The sequence below is a fragment of the Ciona intestinalis genome, chromosome 13 (genome assembly GCF_000224145.3).
Source record: "Ciona intestinalis chromosome 13, KH, whole genome shotgun sequence".
In the NCBI taxonomy this organism is placed as follows: Eukaryota; Metazoa; Chordata; class Ascidiacea; order Phlebobranchia; family Cionidae; genus Ciona; species Ciona intestinalis.
Window position 1 is genome coordinate 594,266 of NC_020178.2, and position 18,581 is coordinate 612,846.

Genomic DNA, 18,581 nt, shown 5'->3' on the forward strand with positions numbered 1-18,581 from the left:
TATGTTTTAGTACAGCAGTTTTACATAAAACAGCTTTTACCCTGCTATTATTAAAATATAAAAAGGAAAAACTGAAAAAAGAACATTGAACTAATAAAAAACTATCCTAAAAAAAGAAACACTGCTAAATAAATAAAATCACCACAGAAAAAACTGGGAACATTGACAATAAAGACACTGCTCAACACTGAACTACTAGATGGCAACACTGAAAAACTAAATGGCACCTCTGCAAAAAATAAATGGCAACACTGCTCACCCAAAGAAGAGCTCTGAAGAGTTTGAAAGATCCTCCACGCAATCTAGCCTCCCTTGGATGGTCTCAACATCATTAGGAGGTTGGAGGACGTTACATCGGAGAAGACGGGATCCTCCCTGTGTCTTTGTGTGGTTCAGAACACCATATAAAGATTGGTCGCTTCTGAAGAAAAAAATTTATTAACATTTTTTTAAGTAGGTTTTCATTTAAAAAAATAATGAAATTTAGAAGGATTTTTAAGGAAATATTTTAGCTTTTTAGAAATTGGTAATTTGCGTTTGTCTGGCGCTGTGGCTTAGTGGTTAGGCGATTACATTGTAACCGAAGGATACCGGGTTCAATGCCCCATACTGGTAGGTGTATGTGTCTTGGGCAAAACATTTAATAGACATTGCTCCAACCCAGTGGTCACTAATGGGTTGTAGCACCCTGGATGTAGTGGTAATGGCCAACTCTGGCCTAAATCCGAAGCCCCACGTCTTGCCCTACTGTAGGACCTCACTCATGTAGATAACAAATAAAAAAAGGTTCAAAACCTGTATAAATATTCCTTACTTTGGGTCATTTAGATTCACAGCGAGTTCCAACACAGAAGAAGTACCAGCATCTATTAAAGTAGTTTGTTCGCTGCCTTTGAATACGATCCTCAATGATTCTGATGCGTATATTGTGTTTTGAACAAATTCAACATATTTTATCAATGCTGCACTGGCTGCAAGACAGTAGTATCTGAAACAAAAAATTAAAAATTTTAGGTCCCATGGCGTGCCACGCTGTAGGACCTCCACCATATAGAAAAGAATAACAAAGGTGTGAAAATGTAAATTTAATCATTTTTGGTACCATTTTGCTAAAATAATTCAATCCCTCAAAATTCACAATAGCATTTTGCAAAACGGCGTGCAGTTTTTAAAGGACATATAAAGTTTACGTAACAGAAATTTGTTACATAACTAATAGAGTATAGGTCAGAGGATTTTAACAGACTTTTAGGTATGCATAAAAATTAACGGTTTTTTAGGTGTATTTAATGTAGTAATATATAGTGATGCTTAAACTGCCCAAAAAACAAAAAAAAAACACCCACAAAGTAACATATGTGGTAACTCGTAGGATGGCACGAGGTGTATGAAAGAAAACACCCGTGTTATACCGACTGTTGTTGCCCTCATACATCGGTGTTAGGGTAATCAGCCAACTGTGGCCTAAATCCTATCCCCCCCTGACAAGGACCTCACCCACATAGAATAGAAGAACAGCACCACTACACATAGCATATTTACTTAGCTGTTACATCCATTACCACAGAGCTATTTTCCCTCATGACCAATCTTTTAATCATATCAAGACCATTTGTTTCATTAAAGTAATGTCTTTGTACGGTTGTTATGTTAGAACTCTGTTGTGAAATGAATAGAAGAGAGTTACTAGTTAGCATATAAAGTTACAAACGTGGTAACTTGAATATAACAGACACGGTGAATATACGAGGTGAATATAACAACTTTGTTTACTAACAAACAAAACGTTAAAGGAGAATAAAAACATGTACCATCTTACCCCAAACTACTATACCCCAATTTACATAACTAAATAACTTAACAAAAATATCACACAGTACAAACAAACTATGTCTATAACATACCTGAAAATTCTCATTCACAAATTTGAACACTTGTGTCATGCTCCCATTATCACACATCGTGCTTGGAAAAACTATTTCAATCGGAGACAAAATCTGAAGCTTTGTGAGCGTTTTCACATAAGTTTGAGAGTCCGAAAATTGGGATAACGTCAGAATTGGATTTTTTAAGTCAATTGAAGCCATTCCTATTTCGCCTCTGTTTATAATAGTAAGGTTTATATGAGGTATAGTTAGTAGTTTGGGTGCGTTTTGCTATTTTATTTAATATTTGTGAGGTCCTACTGTGTGGTAGTAACTCAAAAGCGAGCACGAGGTGTATGAAACAGAACACCCATGTTATAACGACTGTCTTTTTCAGGCCATGTGAGGATAAATAAGTTACATTTATTCATAACTCAAAGTTGACACGAGGTGTATGAAACAGAACACCTGTGTTATAACGACTGTCATTACTCCGCCATGCAAGAATTAATAAGTTACATTCATTCATTTATTCTAAAGTGGGCACAAAGTGTATGAAACAGAACACTTGTCCTATAACAACTGCCATTACCCCGCTATGCACTGATAAATAAGTTACATTCATTCATTTATTCATTCATTATTTAACTACCTGGCTAGACCCCTGCCTTCTACAATGGTCACCACAATTGAAGGATCATTATTTCTTGGCGTTTCTGATACTTTCGGAGTGTTACGACTACGTGGCGTGGTTCGTGGTGTACTTTTATATCCACTAGGTGTAACTATAGACCTCCTGGGCGTGCTCTTGGTCAAATTAGAAGAACTGGGTGCCCTGTGAAAAATAATACAGTTAAATAAATGAGTATGAATTATTTTTTCTTATGTTGTAGAGTAATGAAAGCCGTTATAATACGAGTGTTCTGTTTTATGCACCTCGTGCCCGCTTACGAGTTACTATGTATGCAACTTTGTAGGTAATTATTTTTTTATGTATTACTATATCTGTCAAAATATTGTTTTCTTGTAGTAATAGTAAATTAGTATGTAGATCTGAGTATTTATATTTACCTGCTATTCGGCCTGAAGATTGGTGTTCTTTGTGCTACATTAGGAAAAGATCCAACTCTTTTTGGAGGGTAACCACTGGGTACCTGGAACACTGTGCAGAAAAATAAATGAATTTAACTTATTTATCCTTTGCGGGGCAATGACAGTTGTTATAACAGAGGTGTTCTGTCTTATTTGAGAAAGCATGTAAGTAACTTTGTGGGTGATTCTTTTTGATAATAAAACAATTTTATTCAAAACCTGTTGTGTTTGGGTCATAGCAAATTATGCCAGTGCCGTCAAATTAAGCCTATGTTGTCATTGTCTCACCATGTGAAGATAAATAAGTTACACTCATTCATTTATTCAATATTTTACCTGGGGTACTTGACTTGCTGGAAGTAGAAGCTTCATCAGAAGCAAGGAGAGTCCTGTCCGTAAAGTTATGTGATAACTTCACTCTGTTCTTCGGTGTGCAATTATCACTTGAATTAGCTTGAAAATTTGATTTTGCGACAAAAACATAGTTGCATTTAGGTGTAGTAGGTGTAAATGGTGATATATTAGCTCGGTTAGAAGGTCCAGCTTGTTCTATTGTTTTATGGAACGTACTGTCACATACTGTGGAAGATTGCAATGTTGTTTCGTCGCCAAAATCGGATGTTTCTGGAGTTTCAAGAAGTCCGTATCTGTATTTAGGTTTCCTATGTGCCATTCTGTACTAAAATAGAAAGAATATATCTTTATATAGAAGTAAAAAACTCTCCTGTTAAAAAAGAAAAAATTTAAGTACAGAAATTACGCTTTTTAAAGGAAGAGCAATTTATTTATGTATTAGGTTACTTCCGGTAGCAACAACAAATGAAAATATGCTTTGTTCAGCCTAAAATTCTAAAACGTATTATAAACCTTTACAAGTTTATATATAAGTAACTCGTAAGCTGTCACAAGGCGTATGAAACAGAACAATCGTGTTATAACGAGTGACGCTTTCCGGTCACGCGAGGATAAAGCAGTTTACAACTTTACATTCATTCATACACATATAAATACATGGGACTATACAGAGAAGACGGAAAACTTTTTCCGCTAGGCGTCGGTAATTACTTAATTTAAAAAATACGGGAAAACGAACAAAACAGCACTACAAAGTGTTAATAAATGTAAAACAAATTAATTAAATAATAATAATACCTTTATAAATATATAAAACACTAGTAAGAACATATTTCCCACATTATGTCGGTTATATACTGTTTACTTTCGTCGAGTCTGTGGTGTAACGGTTTGCGTGCGGTCGTTTACTCTCTTTGTTTCATTTTTACCGGGTTCGAGTCCCGCACAGTGGAATACTTTTTTAATTTTTTTTTCAAGTTTTTTTTTGTTTGATTAGCACGAGTTTGGAGTTATGGTTTATATCTATGTGTATAAACCGTAAAACTAACTGCTCCCCATAGAATAGAGAAACGAATTTGTCATCGACTCCTAGCGGAAAAAAAATTCCGTCTTCTCTGTATAGCTCTATGTCATATAAATAGCCCTAACTTCTTACAAACTCTATACAACGACTGACAAAGACTTTCTAAAATCTAAAGCCAACTATAGATTAGCAATCCGTAGGCCTCTAATAATAAAAAACATTTAAACGCCCGCGTTTTGTTCACATTTTAAAATTGCTTGCTCGAAATTTTCCCGCGTTTTCTCGCTTTTGCCATTTAAAAATAGACATCACAATACGTAATTTTTTAAGGGACAAAATCCATTTCAGTTTATTTTCCCAACTAAACAAAAACATGTTAGCACTAAAACTGGTTTAAATACGTTTTGCTTGGACTGTTCAGCCTTATTTGTAGAAATAAACATAACTTTTAACTTCTGCAACGTAACAATTTTAATAACATGTGTAACAGGTTAATAAGAGCTAAAATATAATTGCAAACAATAATATATTTAAACATTGCATGCAAAATGTTCCCATAATTAGTATGTACTAAATTTTGCAACAGGCTACAGAAGTGACAAATTTTGTGCGAAAAACGCAAATATACCAAGTACAGCATTTTATTTGCTGGTGTGTTTACATTATAAATGTTAACTTTATTTTGGTGGCGAGTTTAAACTTTTCTGGAAAAGTAGTTATTTAAGAACTTAAAATACATTTTCTATGTCTTGTGCAAAGGTGTAACTCCAGCTTAAGTTATATGACTAATGAAAAATAGTCAAAGAATAATAAAAAGGTATCCTCACGACTCCCATGGACCGTTGTTAATTGTTTAAAACACGATCAGGCTATTTGGATATTATGAGCTAAAAGTGTCTTCAACTTCCCCCACCCTACTATATTACACATACCATTATAATACCACACATACTATTATAACATCATACATTCCACTATGACATCACTCATCACGATTCTTCTATAGATTTTAGAATCTAAATTTTCCTAATGTTCAACTGTTCATCAACAGTCCAATTCATCACCTCATAATACAGTTTCAATACCTGTATATTATGATGATGAATAAATGAAACTTATTTATCCTTGTATGATGAGGCAATGACAGTAGTTATAACACTGATGGTCTGTTTCATTCACTTCATGACTGCTTACATGTTACCACATATGTAACTTTGTGGGTGGTGGTTTTTTGTCTGACTGACAATTTGGACCAGTGACCACTGGATGGGTACAATTGCCGTTATTGTCTTGCCAAAGGACACATCAAAAATATAGGGAACTTTTTCACTGGGAAACAACATTTTTGAGACACAGTTATAAGTTACCAAACGAGTGAATTAAAAATTGATGTTTTAGCAGAAAACAGATATCTGATATTATTGTTATCTTTATATTAACAGTAACGATGGAATGATTAACTTCGACAGAACATCAATAAAATACACAACTTTGATTTGATCTAGAGAAAAAATAAACAGAAACATTAAAATCACTTTTTTCTTTTTTTTTTCGCTAGGAACTTCAGAAAAAGTTTTAAACGGAAGACTTTTATATTGCTTTAAAGAGAAAATAATGAAAAATCACAAAAAAATGACATGTAAATAAATATATCGTGTTAAAAATTATTTAACTCTCATTTTTGCACAGATGTTTCGTAAAAGTAACATTATTGTTGAGTGCCGCTGAAAGCTGGGTTTTCGTGTCCGCTAGATGGCTCTAAAGAGCTAAATTCTGACATCATACGATTTTTACGACCACGAGAACTTGACCTGGATCGTGGAGTCCTAATATTTAAAATCTGATAAAATTTGCGCAAAAAATGTTCGGTAAATGCACTTTAAACATAGGGTGGAATTAATGTTATTCATCATGGGATACTAGTTTAACTTTTGTTGTGCGTGGTAAAATTCATATATTACATATAATATTAAATTATGAAACTTTATACAAAAGTAAAAATTCACCCACAAAGTTACATACATAGTAACTTTTATTTGTTATAAGACTGTTGCTTCCCTGTCCCGCGAGGATAAATATGTTACATATATTCATACATGAATATGAAAACATGGATAATCAAGTTGCATTCATTTATTTTTAACTCAAAAGCGGACAGGAGGTATATAACAGAACACCCATGCTATAACGACTGTCATTACCCAGCCACGCGAGGATAAATAAATAATTAACAACAAAGTTACATACATGGTAACTCGTAATCATGGGGTATATAAAACAGAACACCCATGCTATAACGACTATCATTACCCCGCCACGCAAGGATAAATAAACCATTAACAACAAAGTTACATACATGGTAACCCGTAATCTGGCATGGGGTGTATAAAACAGAATACCTGTGTTATAATGACTGTCATTACCCCGCCATACAAGAGGATAAAAAGATTTATTCACAACGTAACACATAAGATTACCTTTTAGAAGAAGACCTTCCCCTATTCTCCACTGTTTCCAGATTTAATTTAACCTGGTCGTGTTTCAAACTTGAAGAAGTAGAACCGTATCTAACACGATTGTTGTTGTTCGTGTTTGCTGATGTCATAATAGGCTGTATGATGTCATTGCCCTGTCATAAAACGAAAATTATTAAGATGTTTAATTGGAAAAGTCTAGAAGTTGTGTACTGCTATGATTTATCAATTGTTCTAACCTAGTGGTCACTTAATTGTCAGCCATGCAGAAAAACAATCATTCCCGAAGTTACATATTTGGTAACTTGTAAGCGGGCACGAGGTGCGTGAAACAGAACACCAGTGTTATAATGACTGTCGTAACCCCGCCATGCGAAGATAAACAAGTTACATTCATTCATTCATAATACATCAATATTAGCAAAAATAATAACCTTTTTTCCTTGAGATTGAACCATACACAAGGATAAACAAGTTATATTAATTCATACATACATTATTACCTAAAACGTGAGGATAAACAAGTTACATTCATGCAAAGCTACCATGCAAAAATAACCTTTTTTTTCTTAGAGATTGAAAGTCTTCGTAAACTCCTACGAAGAGCGGACGGTAACCCGGCTACCAGCGACCCATCGCGTCATTGTCCTTCAGTAAGACTCGCTACTTCTGCCAATAATTCGTTCGGCTGCCAGAAGTGAGTGGAACCTTAATATATTGACAGTTTAATTAATATTTTTAATTTTATTTCCATTTTAAGAAAATGTGATAAATTTTATAAATCTGACCCTGATTATTTAGAATAGTTCTATTCAAATGACGAGACTGGCGATGCCATTTAGGCGAAATATATTTCTTCATTACTATTAGTGGGTGGACTTGATTTTTGTTTGTTACGAATTTTGTAGCACTTTCACTTTGTTAAAATACAGCTACAATCTTAGCAGGGAACCTCATTGATTAATGTGGTGAATGCAATATACTTTGGCTCTGCTTGTTTGTATGGACACCTAACAGCAGGGTAAAATCTGTGGTGACATTGTTAAAACACAGTTACACTGATAGTTGTCAAACTTAGGGAACCTCATTGATTAATGTGGTGAATGCAATATACTTTGGCCCTGCTTGTTTGTATGGACACCTAACAGCAGGGTAAAATCTGGTTTGGACCCAAAAGTGCCAAAGCATATGATGTCACCTTTATTTAAAAAACAGACTTCTAACTTTTCTCCTATGAAGTATTGAAATAAGTATTCCTACACAACTTATCTGGTTATTTACCATGTGACTTACACTATAATATATGCGTTTTCCTGTACACTATATTTCAGCTTAAAATTTTACTATTCTTTAGAACAAATTCAAATTACGACAGAATTTGACATCAAAATTTATAACCCGACAAAATTTCACGCTAAGGTTACAACAAATATATAAATTGTTTCTTTGTAGATATTGATTAGACACATAACATGCTTGTATATAAGTTAGGGTATGTTATAATATGCAGCATTGTATCTATAGTAAAGAGTGGGGAAAGATGGGACACCTTTCATTCTATTTTCTTGTCTTATTTAGTATTAAACAAAGAAAACTTAAATATTTATAAAACCGTTTTCCGCTTGACTCCCATAGACCGTTGTTAATTGTTTAAAACACAATCAGGATATTATGTGCTAAATGTCCCATCTTCCCCCACCCTACTAATATATATATGTGTTAAAATGGACAAAAATGTTTAAGGGGGGGGGGGGGATATTATTGTGTGATAAACAGGTCTATTCTATATGGGTGAAGTCCCATAGTGAGACCTAGAATATAGGCCAGAGTTGGCCCATTACCACAATTCTGTAAAAAATACATTACTTTTTTGGTATTGCAGCTTAAGATAAGAAGTGCGAATGCTGTACAAAAAGAATGTTATTTTTAACAGAAATGTAAAACTTTACAGAATTATATAACCATATCATCACAATTTTAAAAGAGCTTTGTTAATTGTTAAAAACCACGATTAGGAAAAAATTCGGAAATATCAAAGGATATTATGTGCTAACGGTATCTATCTTACCCCACAGTAATATAAGGGTTTTTTTAATTAATATTCGTTTAAAAAAACCTTGTAGAATGCTTTAAGATAAAAACAACATTAATTTTCATGCAAAAAATATTAAAAACATTTAATAAACCATCAATATGCGATTTTCAATTAAACCCAAGTGTTTTTTATAAGCGCATAAAATAAGTTTAATAAATGTTGTTTTTTTTTGTCATTTTAGTCTCGAAAGCTGATAGTTTTCGTCAGCCTGCTAACGTCTTCTAAGAAAGAAACTGGTTTCGCTACTAGCGTGGAGCCTAGAATTATTTATTATTTGTTTATAATTATAATTTTAATAGAAATATAATCGTTTTTTGTAGTTTTTATACGATTAGAAAAAGTTTTTATAAGATTATAACAATTTTTTAATAGTTTTTATACAATAATAATAGGTTTTTATAATATTTTTTATAGTTTTTTTGAGATTATTATAAGTTTTTATAAGATTATATAGTTTTCATACCATTACAATAGGTATTTATAAGATTATGACATAACACAAGGACAGGACAACAACATATAGAATTGTGACATCATAATATGTGATTTCATGCATGAGTTGTTTACATACGGTATCCAAATCGAAGCGGTTCCAGGAGCAGGATAGCAATAATATAAAAAACTTTGTTAATTATGGAAATCAAATAAAAAATTGATCAGTTTTTTATTTTTTTTATATTGTTACTCAACTATTTGCATATACATCATATATGGGTGAGGTTAAACTCGGAATCAATAATGTAACTAAATACAGATTCTACTTTACAATGTGTCTTTGTATTTATATGTGAACAGAAATATAATTATAAATTTAAACACCAGACAAAAGAAAATGAATAAATTCAGAAAAACTAGGCAAAAATTTAAATTTAAAAAAATGAACAAAAAAATTAATAAATTTCAAATTTCGAATAAATTGTGTACCAAAAATTTTTAAAAAAGGTTGAAAACAATAAAATAAACAGAAACTAAGCAAAAATTGAAATTATAAATACACAAAAAAAAAAAAAAAGGATAAACAAAAAAAAATTAGCAAAAATTGAAATTATAAAAAAGAAACAAAAAAACAATAAATTCAAAATGTTACTGACCAATCAGAACCTCCCATTTGTCTCCTTTGTCTCGGAGTCTCTTTGTGACCTCATAAGCGGTTCTCATCTCGGAGCACGACATTCCTCCGATAACAAATATAATGAGACGAGGACCAGATTTGTAATCCGATGGTCCTTTGTCTTTGTGCCAATGGTATCGAGCACTGAGAAAATAGACAAGGGTTTTAGGTCAGGGGAAATATAGAAGAGTTATATAATGGGTCCAAAGCTTATAGTACACAGATAATTTTTTAATTTTTCAAGTCTCGTCGCTGCTACCAATGTGGGCGTATGTGTCCTTGGGCAAGACACTTAACAGCAATTGCTCCAACCCAGTGGTCACTAACCCAGTGGCCACCCACTGTTAAAAAAAAAAAAATTTTGTAATTTTTTTTCCCTTGTGCATTTTTGTGTCAATAATAAAGACAGTAGAAAACATATCAAGAATTAGGTCCAGGTTTTCTTGTGTATCGTTAAACTATTGTTTTCATGCCCATTGTGTGCTTATGTGTCCTTGGGCAAGACACTTAACATCAATTGCTCCAACCCAGTGGTCACTAATGGGTTGTCTAAATTGTCAGCCGTACAAATAAACAATTACCTACAAAGTTACACACACGGTAACTTGTAAGCAGCCACAAGGTGTATAAAACAGAACACCCTGTTATAACGACTGTTGTTTTCCAGCCACGCTGGGATAAATAAGTTACATTCGTTACATACATAACCAGTTTAACATAAACCAGTATAAACCAGTTCTTACCTCTTCACACTGGTACTCCCAGAACCGGATCCTCTCCCAGAAAGAAATGGGAACAACCGTTGGTCTAATTTATCATCAATTGCCATTTCCATGATGTCTTTTATAATAGGAACCCAACGTGATAACTGGTACGTTGCCTCATGCTCACGTCTCTCCAACTTCGGTCCACTTTTCTTGCGGTTCTAAATTTTTGAATTTAAAAAATAATTTGTGAAAAGTGATGCAACCAATTCAAGGTTATTGTTTCGTTGACACTTTGTAAAACTAGCTGTCAAAAATACTGAAGTGTCGGTCAAATACAACTTAACTTATATAAACCCATGTGAAAAGTGGTGCAACCAATTCAAGGTTATTGTTTTGTAAAACTAGCTGTTAGAAAGTTACATACATGGTAACTCGTAAGCAGACACAAAGTGTATGAAACAGAACACCCGTGTTATAACCACAATCATTACCCCACCACACAAAAATAAAAAGTTACATTTATTCATTTAAGTTATATTCATATACAAGTCACATTGATTCACCTCATTATTTACTATGGTGACCCCAAGATGGTTGAAGTTTCTGATGGACGCTTGATCAGCTTCCGATATTTCAGCATGGTGGATCAGTTTCTTCAAGTTTTCTTCAGGAATCCCTGTGTAAAGTATATATGTTAGTAGTTATATATGTGTTAGTCTATTCTGTTTGTAGTTGCAGTTAAAATCTGGGATGACATTGCAAAAATAAAGTTACACTCATAGTTGTCAAACATAAGGAACCTCATTGATTAATGTGGTGAATGCAATATACTTTGGTACTGCTTGTTTGTAAAGACACCTAACAACAGGGTAAAAACAGCCCTCAAAAAGAGTACAAAAAGTAAAAAAATAGAAAATATCAAAACCATACATACATACATACCATTTTTAAGCACAATGTACAGCAGAATGATCCTTATTTTATCGAACGGCTGTACATCTTTATCCAGTAGAATATGGACCACACTTTTCATGGGTTCTTTAATATGGTTTCCCTTAGCGTCCGTTCCCATAACCAGGTCCTGTTCCACTTTACATAGCTTATCGACACGGTCTGTATATTGCTTCATACAGTCTTCTGCCATGTGTAAATGTGTAGAGTACTGTAGAGATATGAATGAATGTAAATTGACGGTATGGGTTCAAGGCTTGATGCTGCTACTATTGTGGTTCTTGGCCACTAATGGATTTTTGTCAGTTTTTTTTGTAATATATGGCTGACAATTTAGACAACCCATAAGTGACCACTGGGTTGGAGCAATTACAGTTAAATATCTTGCTCAAGGACAAAACTTTTTAAAATGGGTAAATTGTATTTTAAAGTGTAAAACTGAGGTGCAAATGGAAAAATTTGTGTGTTATATCATAAAAGACACCCCCAATGTTACATCTATTGGTAAATCTGTGAAAATACAGATTGAACAAGTTATCTAAATGAATGGGTTCAAGGCTTGATGTTGCTACCATTGTGGGCGTTAATGGGTTGTCTAAATTGTCAGCCATATCGAAAATAACATTCAAATAATTAAAACTTACTTTGCTGAGTTCTTTTTGATACTGCGGCATCTTCTTAAGCATATTAGACAGATCGCGCATGGTTGTTTTCTCCCCACTGTCCATTCTCTTCTCCTTCGCAAATGACTTCAAATGGGACGTCACTTTCCTGCAAAGAAACATCAAGATTTTGTTTTTAACAAATATATTTATTTAATTATTTTTTTTAAAGTTTTTTGAGTTTTAATAACTTTTTTTTAAATTTGTAACAAAATCAGAGGTGACATTGTTAAATATGTTACACTTATAGTTGTCAAACATAGGGAACCTCATTGATTAATGTGGTGAATGCAATATACTTTGGCTCTGTTTGTATAGACACCTAACAGCAGGGTAAAATCTGGGGTGACATTGTTAAAATGCAGTTACACTCATAGTTGTCAAACATAGGAAACCTCATTGATTAATGTGGTGAATGCAGTATGCTTTGGCTCTGCTTGTTTGTATAGGCACTTAACAGCAGGGGAAAACTATTTTAGGTTTAAAACTGGGATGCTAACCTTTTTTATCCGAGTGCCAAACTTTAGAAAATGCCACAAGCGTTTAATTGTGGGTTCAACTTGACATATAATATATATTAAATAAGATGCCAATACTCACTGTGAAACAACGGCAATATGTTCATGGCGGAGCGACACCCATAAATCGTCGTCCTCGTCAAGTAGAACTTGTTTCTCTGGCTGTCCTGGTTGCTGTTGGTTCTCATATCTAATAACAACAATAGAATCAACATAATATAGTAGGGTGGTGGAAGATGGGACACTTTTAGCACATAATATCCAAATATCTTGATCATGTTTTAAACAATTAACAACGGCCTATGGGAGTCGTAAGGATACGGTTTTATAATTCTTTAAATATTCTTTGTTTACTACCAAATGGGACGAGAAAATAAAATGAAAAGGTGTCTCATCTTCCCCCATCCTACTATAACATAATCTTTTTTATCTCATCAAAACAGTAGCGAAGATCTGATTATTAAAACAATTTTATAGATTTTTCTGATACAACTGATATGCCAAAACCTAAACAAAACAGTATAGACACTTAACTGCAGGGTAAAAGCTAGTTTAAGGTATAAAATTGGGGTGCTAAAACACATTATAATTAAAAATTCACAGTAAAATGCCATCCTTAATATGACGCCATGATACAGTATATGAAGCAAATCCATAACAAGGCGCTTACTTATAAACATCATTAGATATTGGCAGCAGGTCCTGCACCATTGCTTGGTATGTGAGTTCATGCACAAGCACCGATACCGGGTCAAACCCTCGGTCTAATATTATCAACTGTGAGCGGGATTTATCTGGTCCTTCTCCCATGTCTGGTTTATCAGCCTATTCGATAAAACATTACATTTTTAGATGTTAAATATAACTTGTTTGTTCTTGCGTGTTGGGATAAAACATTACATTTTAGAACTTCATTGTTTTTACTGTTTATTTTTAAATTTGCGTCAATTCTAATTACACAATGAATGAAAAGTCTAAATGAAAGTAACTTTATCCTTGTGTTATAACACAGGTGTTCTGTTTCATACACCTCATGCCTGATTACGAGTTACCATGTATGTAGCTTTGTTTTTTAAACATGTTATATATGCCATACAGTATAATTATTGACCTACTTTAAAACCATCCAGTTTGCTTTGAAGTAATTGTGCGAGCAGCAACGACTTTTCTCCTTCTCTGTGGGTTAGTATAAATATTATGATTAAGTTTAAACTAAACACTATATTCTATATGGGTAAGGTCCTTCCGTCCTTGCCAGGGGATCCAGGTTTAGACCAGAGTTGGCCCATCACCCCAACACCCAAAAAAACACACATATATATAAGTATGATTCAGTTCTAAATTAAACATTCTATTCTAGAATAAATGAATGTAACTTATTTATTTTTGCATGGCGAGCAATGACGTTGTTCTAACACAGGTGTTCTGTCTCATACACCTGGTGCCCGCTTACAAGTTATCATTTGTGTAATTTATTGCAAAAAACGTGATTTTAAAAAAAACTTCCTTATTTATCTTCACATGGTCGGCAATGACAGTCGTTATAACATGGGTGTTCTGTTTCATACACCTCGTGCCCACTTACAAGTTACCATATATGTAACTTGAGCAAAAAATGTGATTTTTTTTAACTTACTGTATGTATTTAATTGAAGGGTCAACGACAGTCTTATAACATCTGCTCCATACACCTCGTGCCCGCTCAAAATTTACTGTGTATAAAATAAGCCAAAAAATGTGATTTCTTTTAACTTACTGTCTGTATCTAATAGAAGGGTATTCTCCCAACACAGCACATAATGTTGAAAGTTGTTCAGCGACTCTCTCCATGCATTTGTCTCTCTTATCCGTGTGGCCGGGACTGTATATAGCTTCAAACGAATCAGGGCAGTCCAGTGTAAAGACCTAAGGTTTGTGGGGTTTTAGGAGCATGTATAGTAGGTTGGGGTCAGATAGTTTATGTTTTTTTTGTCCCATTTGGTAGTAAACAAAGAATATTTACAGAATTATATAACCGCATTCTCATGACTCTATAATAGCATTGGTAATTGTTAAAAATATGATTAGGAAATCTGGGATATTTTGCGCTAACGGTATCCTACTTACCCAATATACTATACTTGTTAAAAAATGATTATGAAATATGGGATATTATATGCTAATTGCTAATGGTGCCTTTTTGGGCTGTTAAAAACAGGATTAAAATATGGGATATTATGTACCAAAATCTATGTACTCTAATTTGGCGACTATGCAATGTAATACATACATCATACGCACCTGAGACTCATATGGTAGAAATGCTATGTTTACTTCCTTGAGCGACTTAATGTACTTAGATACATTGGATTGGCACAGCATCTTGAACAGTGGGTCTGAGCATGCTGTGGAAAAATAGAAATCAATATATTGGGAAAATATAAGTGGATCTAAGCGGTTTATATTTTATTTTCTATGATGTTTTCTTGCTAAGGGTAACAAAATTTAACATTGGTAAATTTTAAGTGATATTTGCAGTTGTCAAACATAAGAAACCTCATTGATTAATGTGGTAAATGCAATATACTTTGGCTCCGCTTGTTTGTATAGACACCTAACAGCAGGGTAAATCTGGGGTGACATTGTTAAAATACAGTTACATTCATAGTTGTCGTCAAACACAGGAAACCTCATTGGTTAATGTGGTGAAGAGAAAGCTAACCAACTAATGTGTTTATGCATGCTTTGGTTTTAATGTATGCGCATAGCATAATACTTTACCGCTAATTCCCTTCTCATCGTTAACCTGACCTTTGTTATTGTATTGAAGAGATAAATGAAAGTAAGACAGTCGTTATAACACATATATTCTGTTAATCTGTTTCATACATCTCGTTCCAGCTTACAAGTTACCACATATATAACTTTGTGGGTAATTATTTTTAATTTTATGTATTTTCTTATGTATGGCTCATAATTTGGACTACCCATTGGTGACAAATAAAAATATGTAATGTAATATGCATACACCAGCTTGGAGTACATTAGGCTTTAGGTCATATATGGCATGATAACATATACTGACAATGGATACTGGGAATATAATGGTAGGAAATGATGAGGTTCTAGGAAGCAACATAATACATAATGCATAATGTAGTAATAATGGTATGAAAAACACACAATGTATATGCTAATGCTATCCTATAGTATAGTATATATAGTGGGGGAAGATGGGATACCTTTAGCAAAGAATATAAAAAATATTCTGATCGTGTTTTAAACAATTAACAACGGTCTATTGAAGTCCTGGGGATATGTTTTTTTATACAGACTAAACACCGAAAATACACCACATTTTTATACCAGATAAGCCTTTGAAATGTTATTTACATTATGCCTGGTAGCAGAAGTAACAGAATTTTAACTTTGAAGAAAATATGTGCAGACTAAACTTCAGAAATACACTCTGTTTTTATACCATATGACTATAAGCCGTTGAAATATTGTTTACATTATGCCTGGTAGCAGAAGTAACAGAATATTATGGTTTAGAAAAATGCATGTCGAGTGCAGGCTCCAGATAAAAAAGTTAGAAAGTAACAGAATATTAACTTACAATCAGTGAAGAAAATATGGACGTGTTTATATTTCCTGTCATCCACAAAGTCATCTATGATATGTTCGACTGAATCCTTGCATGGAGTGACGAAGTATACGACTTCAAATGCTGGCATTGGCTGCCTTGTTTTTGTAAGGTCTTCAACCACTGTGAAAATTCATTGGATTAATTAGTGTGGGAAATGAGGCATTTCCGGGCAGAAATTTTTGTGTGTTGGGGTAATAGGCTAATTCTGGGCTTCAATTTGTGGGTGTTGGAGTAATGGGCCAATTCTGGCTAAATTCCCTGGCACATTTGGACAAAACATGGACAAAACCCTGGAAAAATTATGGACAAAATATGGAAAAAACATGGACAAAACATATTAAAACATAGGCCCAATTTAAGTCACAAAGTAGCCTATACCTTTTCAATTCTAATTTGAAAATGGTCCATTTAGAACTTAACTCCATTAGAAACCATTGATTTATAAGTTGAATGTAAATTACCCTCAGCAGAGAAAATCAATACCTAATGACCTGCACACTGAACTGAATACAGCTATATCTAAAACAGGGGCAATATTGATTTTTTGCTGCTATGTTCTATAGTAGGCATACATATGATTATGTACTTACATGTTATACCCTCATCTATTATATCTTTCATTTTACAGCAGGATGAAATGATTCTGACACTTAAACGGTCCAGAACAAGAATCTGGAAATGAAATATTTTAATTTCAATTATTATGATATATAAATGGAACAGAACAAGAAAGAAAAAAAACATATTTATATATAAACTAAATAAACATTTTACAAAAAATTTGCAAAACATGATAAGTCTCAAAATGTAGTCCGGAAAATTTTAACTAAATGATATATATATATGGCCCATTACCCAAGTGCTTATATACATATATATATAAATATAATATATAGGTTGTAAACTGCCAAATACATTCTATTTTTTTTTAATTGTTAACAATGATATAATAAATATTAATTTTGATATACAATGGTGTAAATATAAAATACAGTAATAACTAGTAAGCATTGGGGAAATGAACCATATTTGTTTTAAAATCCCATTTATGGCTAAACATTGATTAAGAGCTCACTTTCAAGTTATAAAAAAGTCTTTTACCTTCTAAACATTTAAAAAGACAAACAAACTAATTAATAAAATATATATATACTGTATATATAATATGAATTTATTATAATAACAAACATACTTTCCACTTTGATTTAGTTTTCACTTGTCTCACCACATCGTTCATGATGCCTGTAATATGATATAAATATTGTTTATTATTACATATATTGCTAATGAAAAATTAGTTACACTACATAATGCAAAGTTTTTTCTAAATTTCATTTTTCACAAAATGTGTGGATTTTCTGTTAAAACCTTTTTTGTGCCTGTTGGCACAGATCTGACGTTAACTTATAAAGATGAATTAGGCATCTTTCAATTACAAATCCTGTGTGCTAAAAACTTAATATATATATATATATATATATATATACAGATTTGACCCAGAAAGTTAACTTTTCACTAGCGCCAAATATCCAGTTTGTGTTTATGTCTGTTTCAGTGCATGGCAGGTGAAATTATTTAACCGAATAATCAAACTATATAATATTCAGAAAAAAAACTGGCACTAGTGAAGAATCCTCTGGTACATTGCAGAATAGGCTGGTGGGAAGTGTTGGAGGTCGGTGGTTAGGGGTTGATGGTTAGGGGTTAGCAAATAAGGTGGGGGGAGATTCTTCACTAGCGCCAAAAAACTTACGTTCTCCAATAAGAGCCTTAAGCGCCATGTTACTGCTTAATCTTTTAATACAATAAGTAAGATACAATACTGAGAAACATAAGCAAACATACAACACAATTTATCTGAAACAAAAATAAATTTATGAATGTTTAAAATAGAGGTCGACCGATATATCGGTTCACCGATATTATCGGCCGATATTTACGTTCCACCGATAATCGGTATCGGTAAAAAAGCGCCGATATTTCACCGATATATTAATAGTTCGTGCGAAGCGACGTGCGTCCTACTTGACCTTTACGTGTGTTCGTAGTTTAACGTCCCAAGCCTCGTACTTTAGCCTTCACGTGCGTGCTAGTTTAACG

The 18,581-nt window shown here is 33.3% G+C and overlaps 3 protein-coding genes across 5 annotated transcripts in view; all 3 read right to left on the bottom strand.

Annotated features, from left to right (window-relative positions):
* Nucleotides 1-3,701, bottom strand: part of LOC100185722 (mutS protein homolog 4-like) — an 8,876-nt gene extending 5,175 nt beyond the window's left edge. Inside the window, exons 1-7 of the mRNA XM_026837328.1 lie at nucleotides 3,294-3,701; nucleotides 2,937-3,027; nucleotides 2,518-2,700; nucleotides 1,905-2,100; nucleotides 1,543-1,658; nucleotides 815-988; nucleotides 259-421 (exon numbers count right to left, since the gene is read on the bottom strand). Coding sequence (XP_026693129.1) covers nucleotides 259-421; nucleotides 815-988; nucleotides 1,543-1,658; nucleotides 1,905-2,100; nucleotides 2,518-2,700; nucleotides 2,937-3,027; nucleotides 3,294-3,630 — 1,260 coding nt within the window. The 5' untranslated portion in view covers nucleotides 3,631-3,701. The remainder of the gene's footprint in view (nucleotides 1-258; nucleotides 422-814; nucleotides 989-1,542; nucleotides 1,659-1,904; nucleotides 2,101-2,517; nucleotides 2,701-2,936; nucleotides 3,028-3,293) is intronic.
* Nucleotides 1-18,581, bottom strand: part of LOC101242471 — a 357,398-nt gene that overhangs the window by 24,568 nt on the left and 314,249 nt on the right. The window lies entirely within an intron of this gene.
* Nucleotides 5,750-18,355, bottom strand: LOC100176725 (syntaxin-binding protein 1). Of its 2 annotated transcripts, XM_026837376.1 has the most exons (17): nucleotides 18,235-18,355; nucleotides 17,674-17,723; nucleotides 17,072-17,153; nucleotides 16,452-16,601; nucleotides 15,134-15,237; nucleotides 14,610-14,758; nucleotides 13,969-14,029; nucleotides 13,524-13,678; nucleotides 12,936-13,043; nucleotides 12,318-12,444; nucleotides 11,665-11,884; nucleotides 11,286-11,398; nucleotides 10,759-10,940; nucleotides 9,996-10,159; nucleotides 7,369-7,517; nucleotides 6,813-6,964; nucleotides 5,750-6,161 (listed from the first exon to the last, which is right to left on the bottom strand). In XM_026837376.1, exons 1-15 carry the CDS (start codon nucleotides 18,260-18,262, stop codon nucleotides 7,450-7,452), a joined length of 1,761 nt encoding a protein of 586 aa, XP_026693177.1. In that variant the 5' UTR covers nucleotides 18,263-18,355; the 3' UTR covers nucleotides 5,750-6,161; nucleotides 6,813-6,964; nucleotides 7,369-7,449. The 2 variants fall into 2 exon arrangements, with proteins under 2 accessions (XP_026693177.1, XP_018670145.1); XM_018814600.2 differs by lacking the exons at nucleotides 5,750-6,161; nucleotides 6,813-6,964; nucleotides 7,369-7,517 and adding an exon at nucleotides 8,529-9,161.

Coding starts and splice junctions, on each gene's coding strand:
- LOC100176725 (XM_018814600.2), bottom strand. CDS start 18,262: ATGGCGCTTAAGGCTCTTATTGGAGAAC. Junction 12,445..12,935: donor CATATTGCCGTTGTTTCACA/GTGAGTATTGGC, acceptor GTTTCTTTGCAG/GAAAGTGACGTCCCATTTGA. Junction 11,885..12,317: donor ATCAAAAAGAACTCAGCAAA/GTAAGTTTTAAT, acceptor ATATCTCTACAG/TACTCTACACATTTACACAT.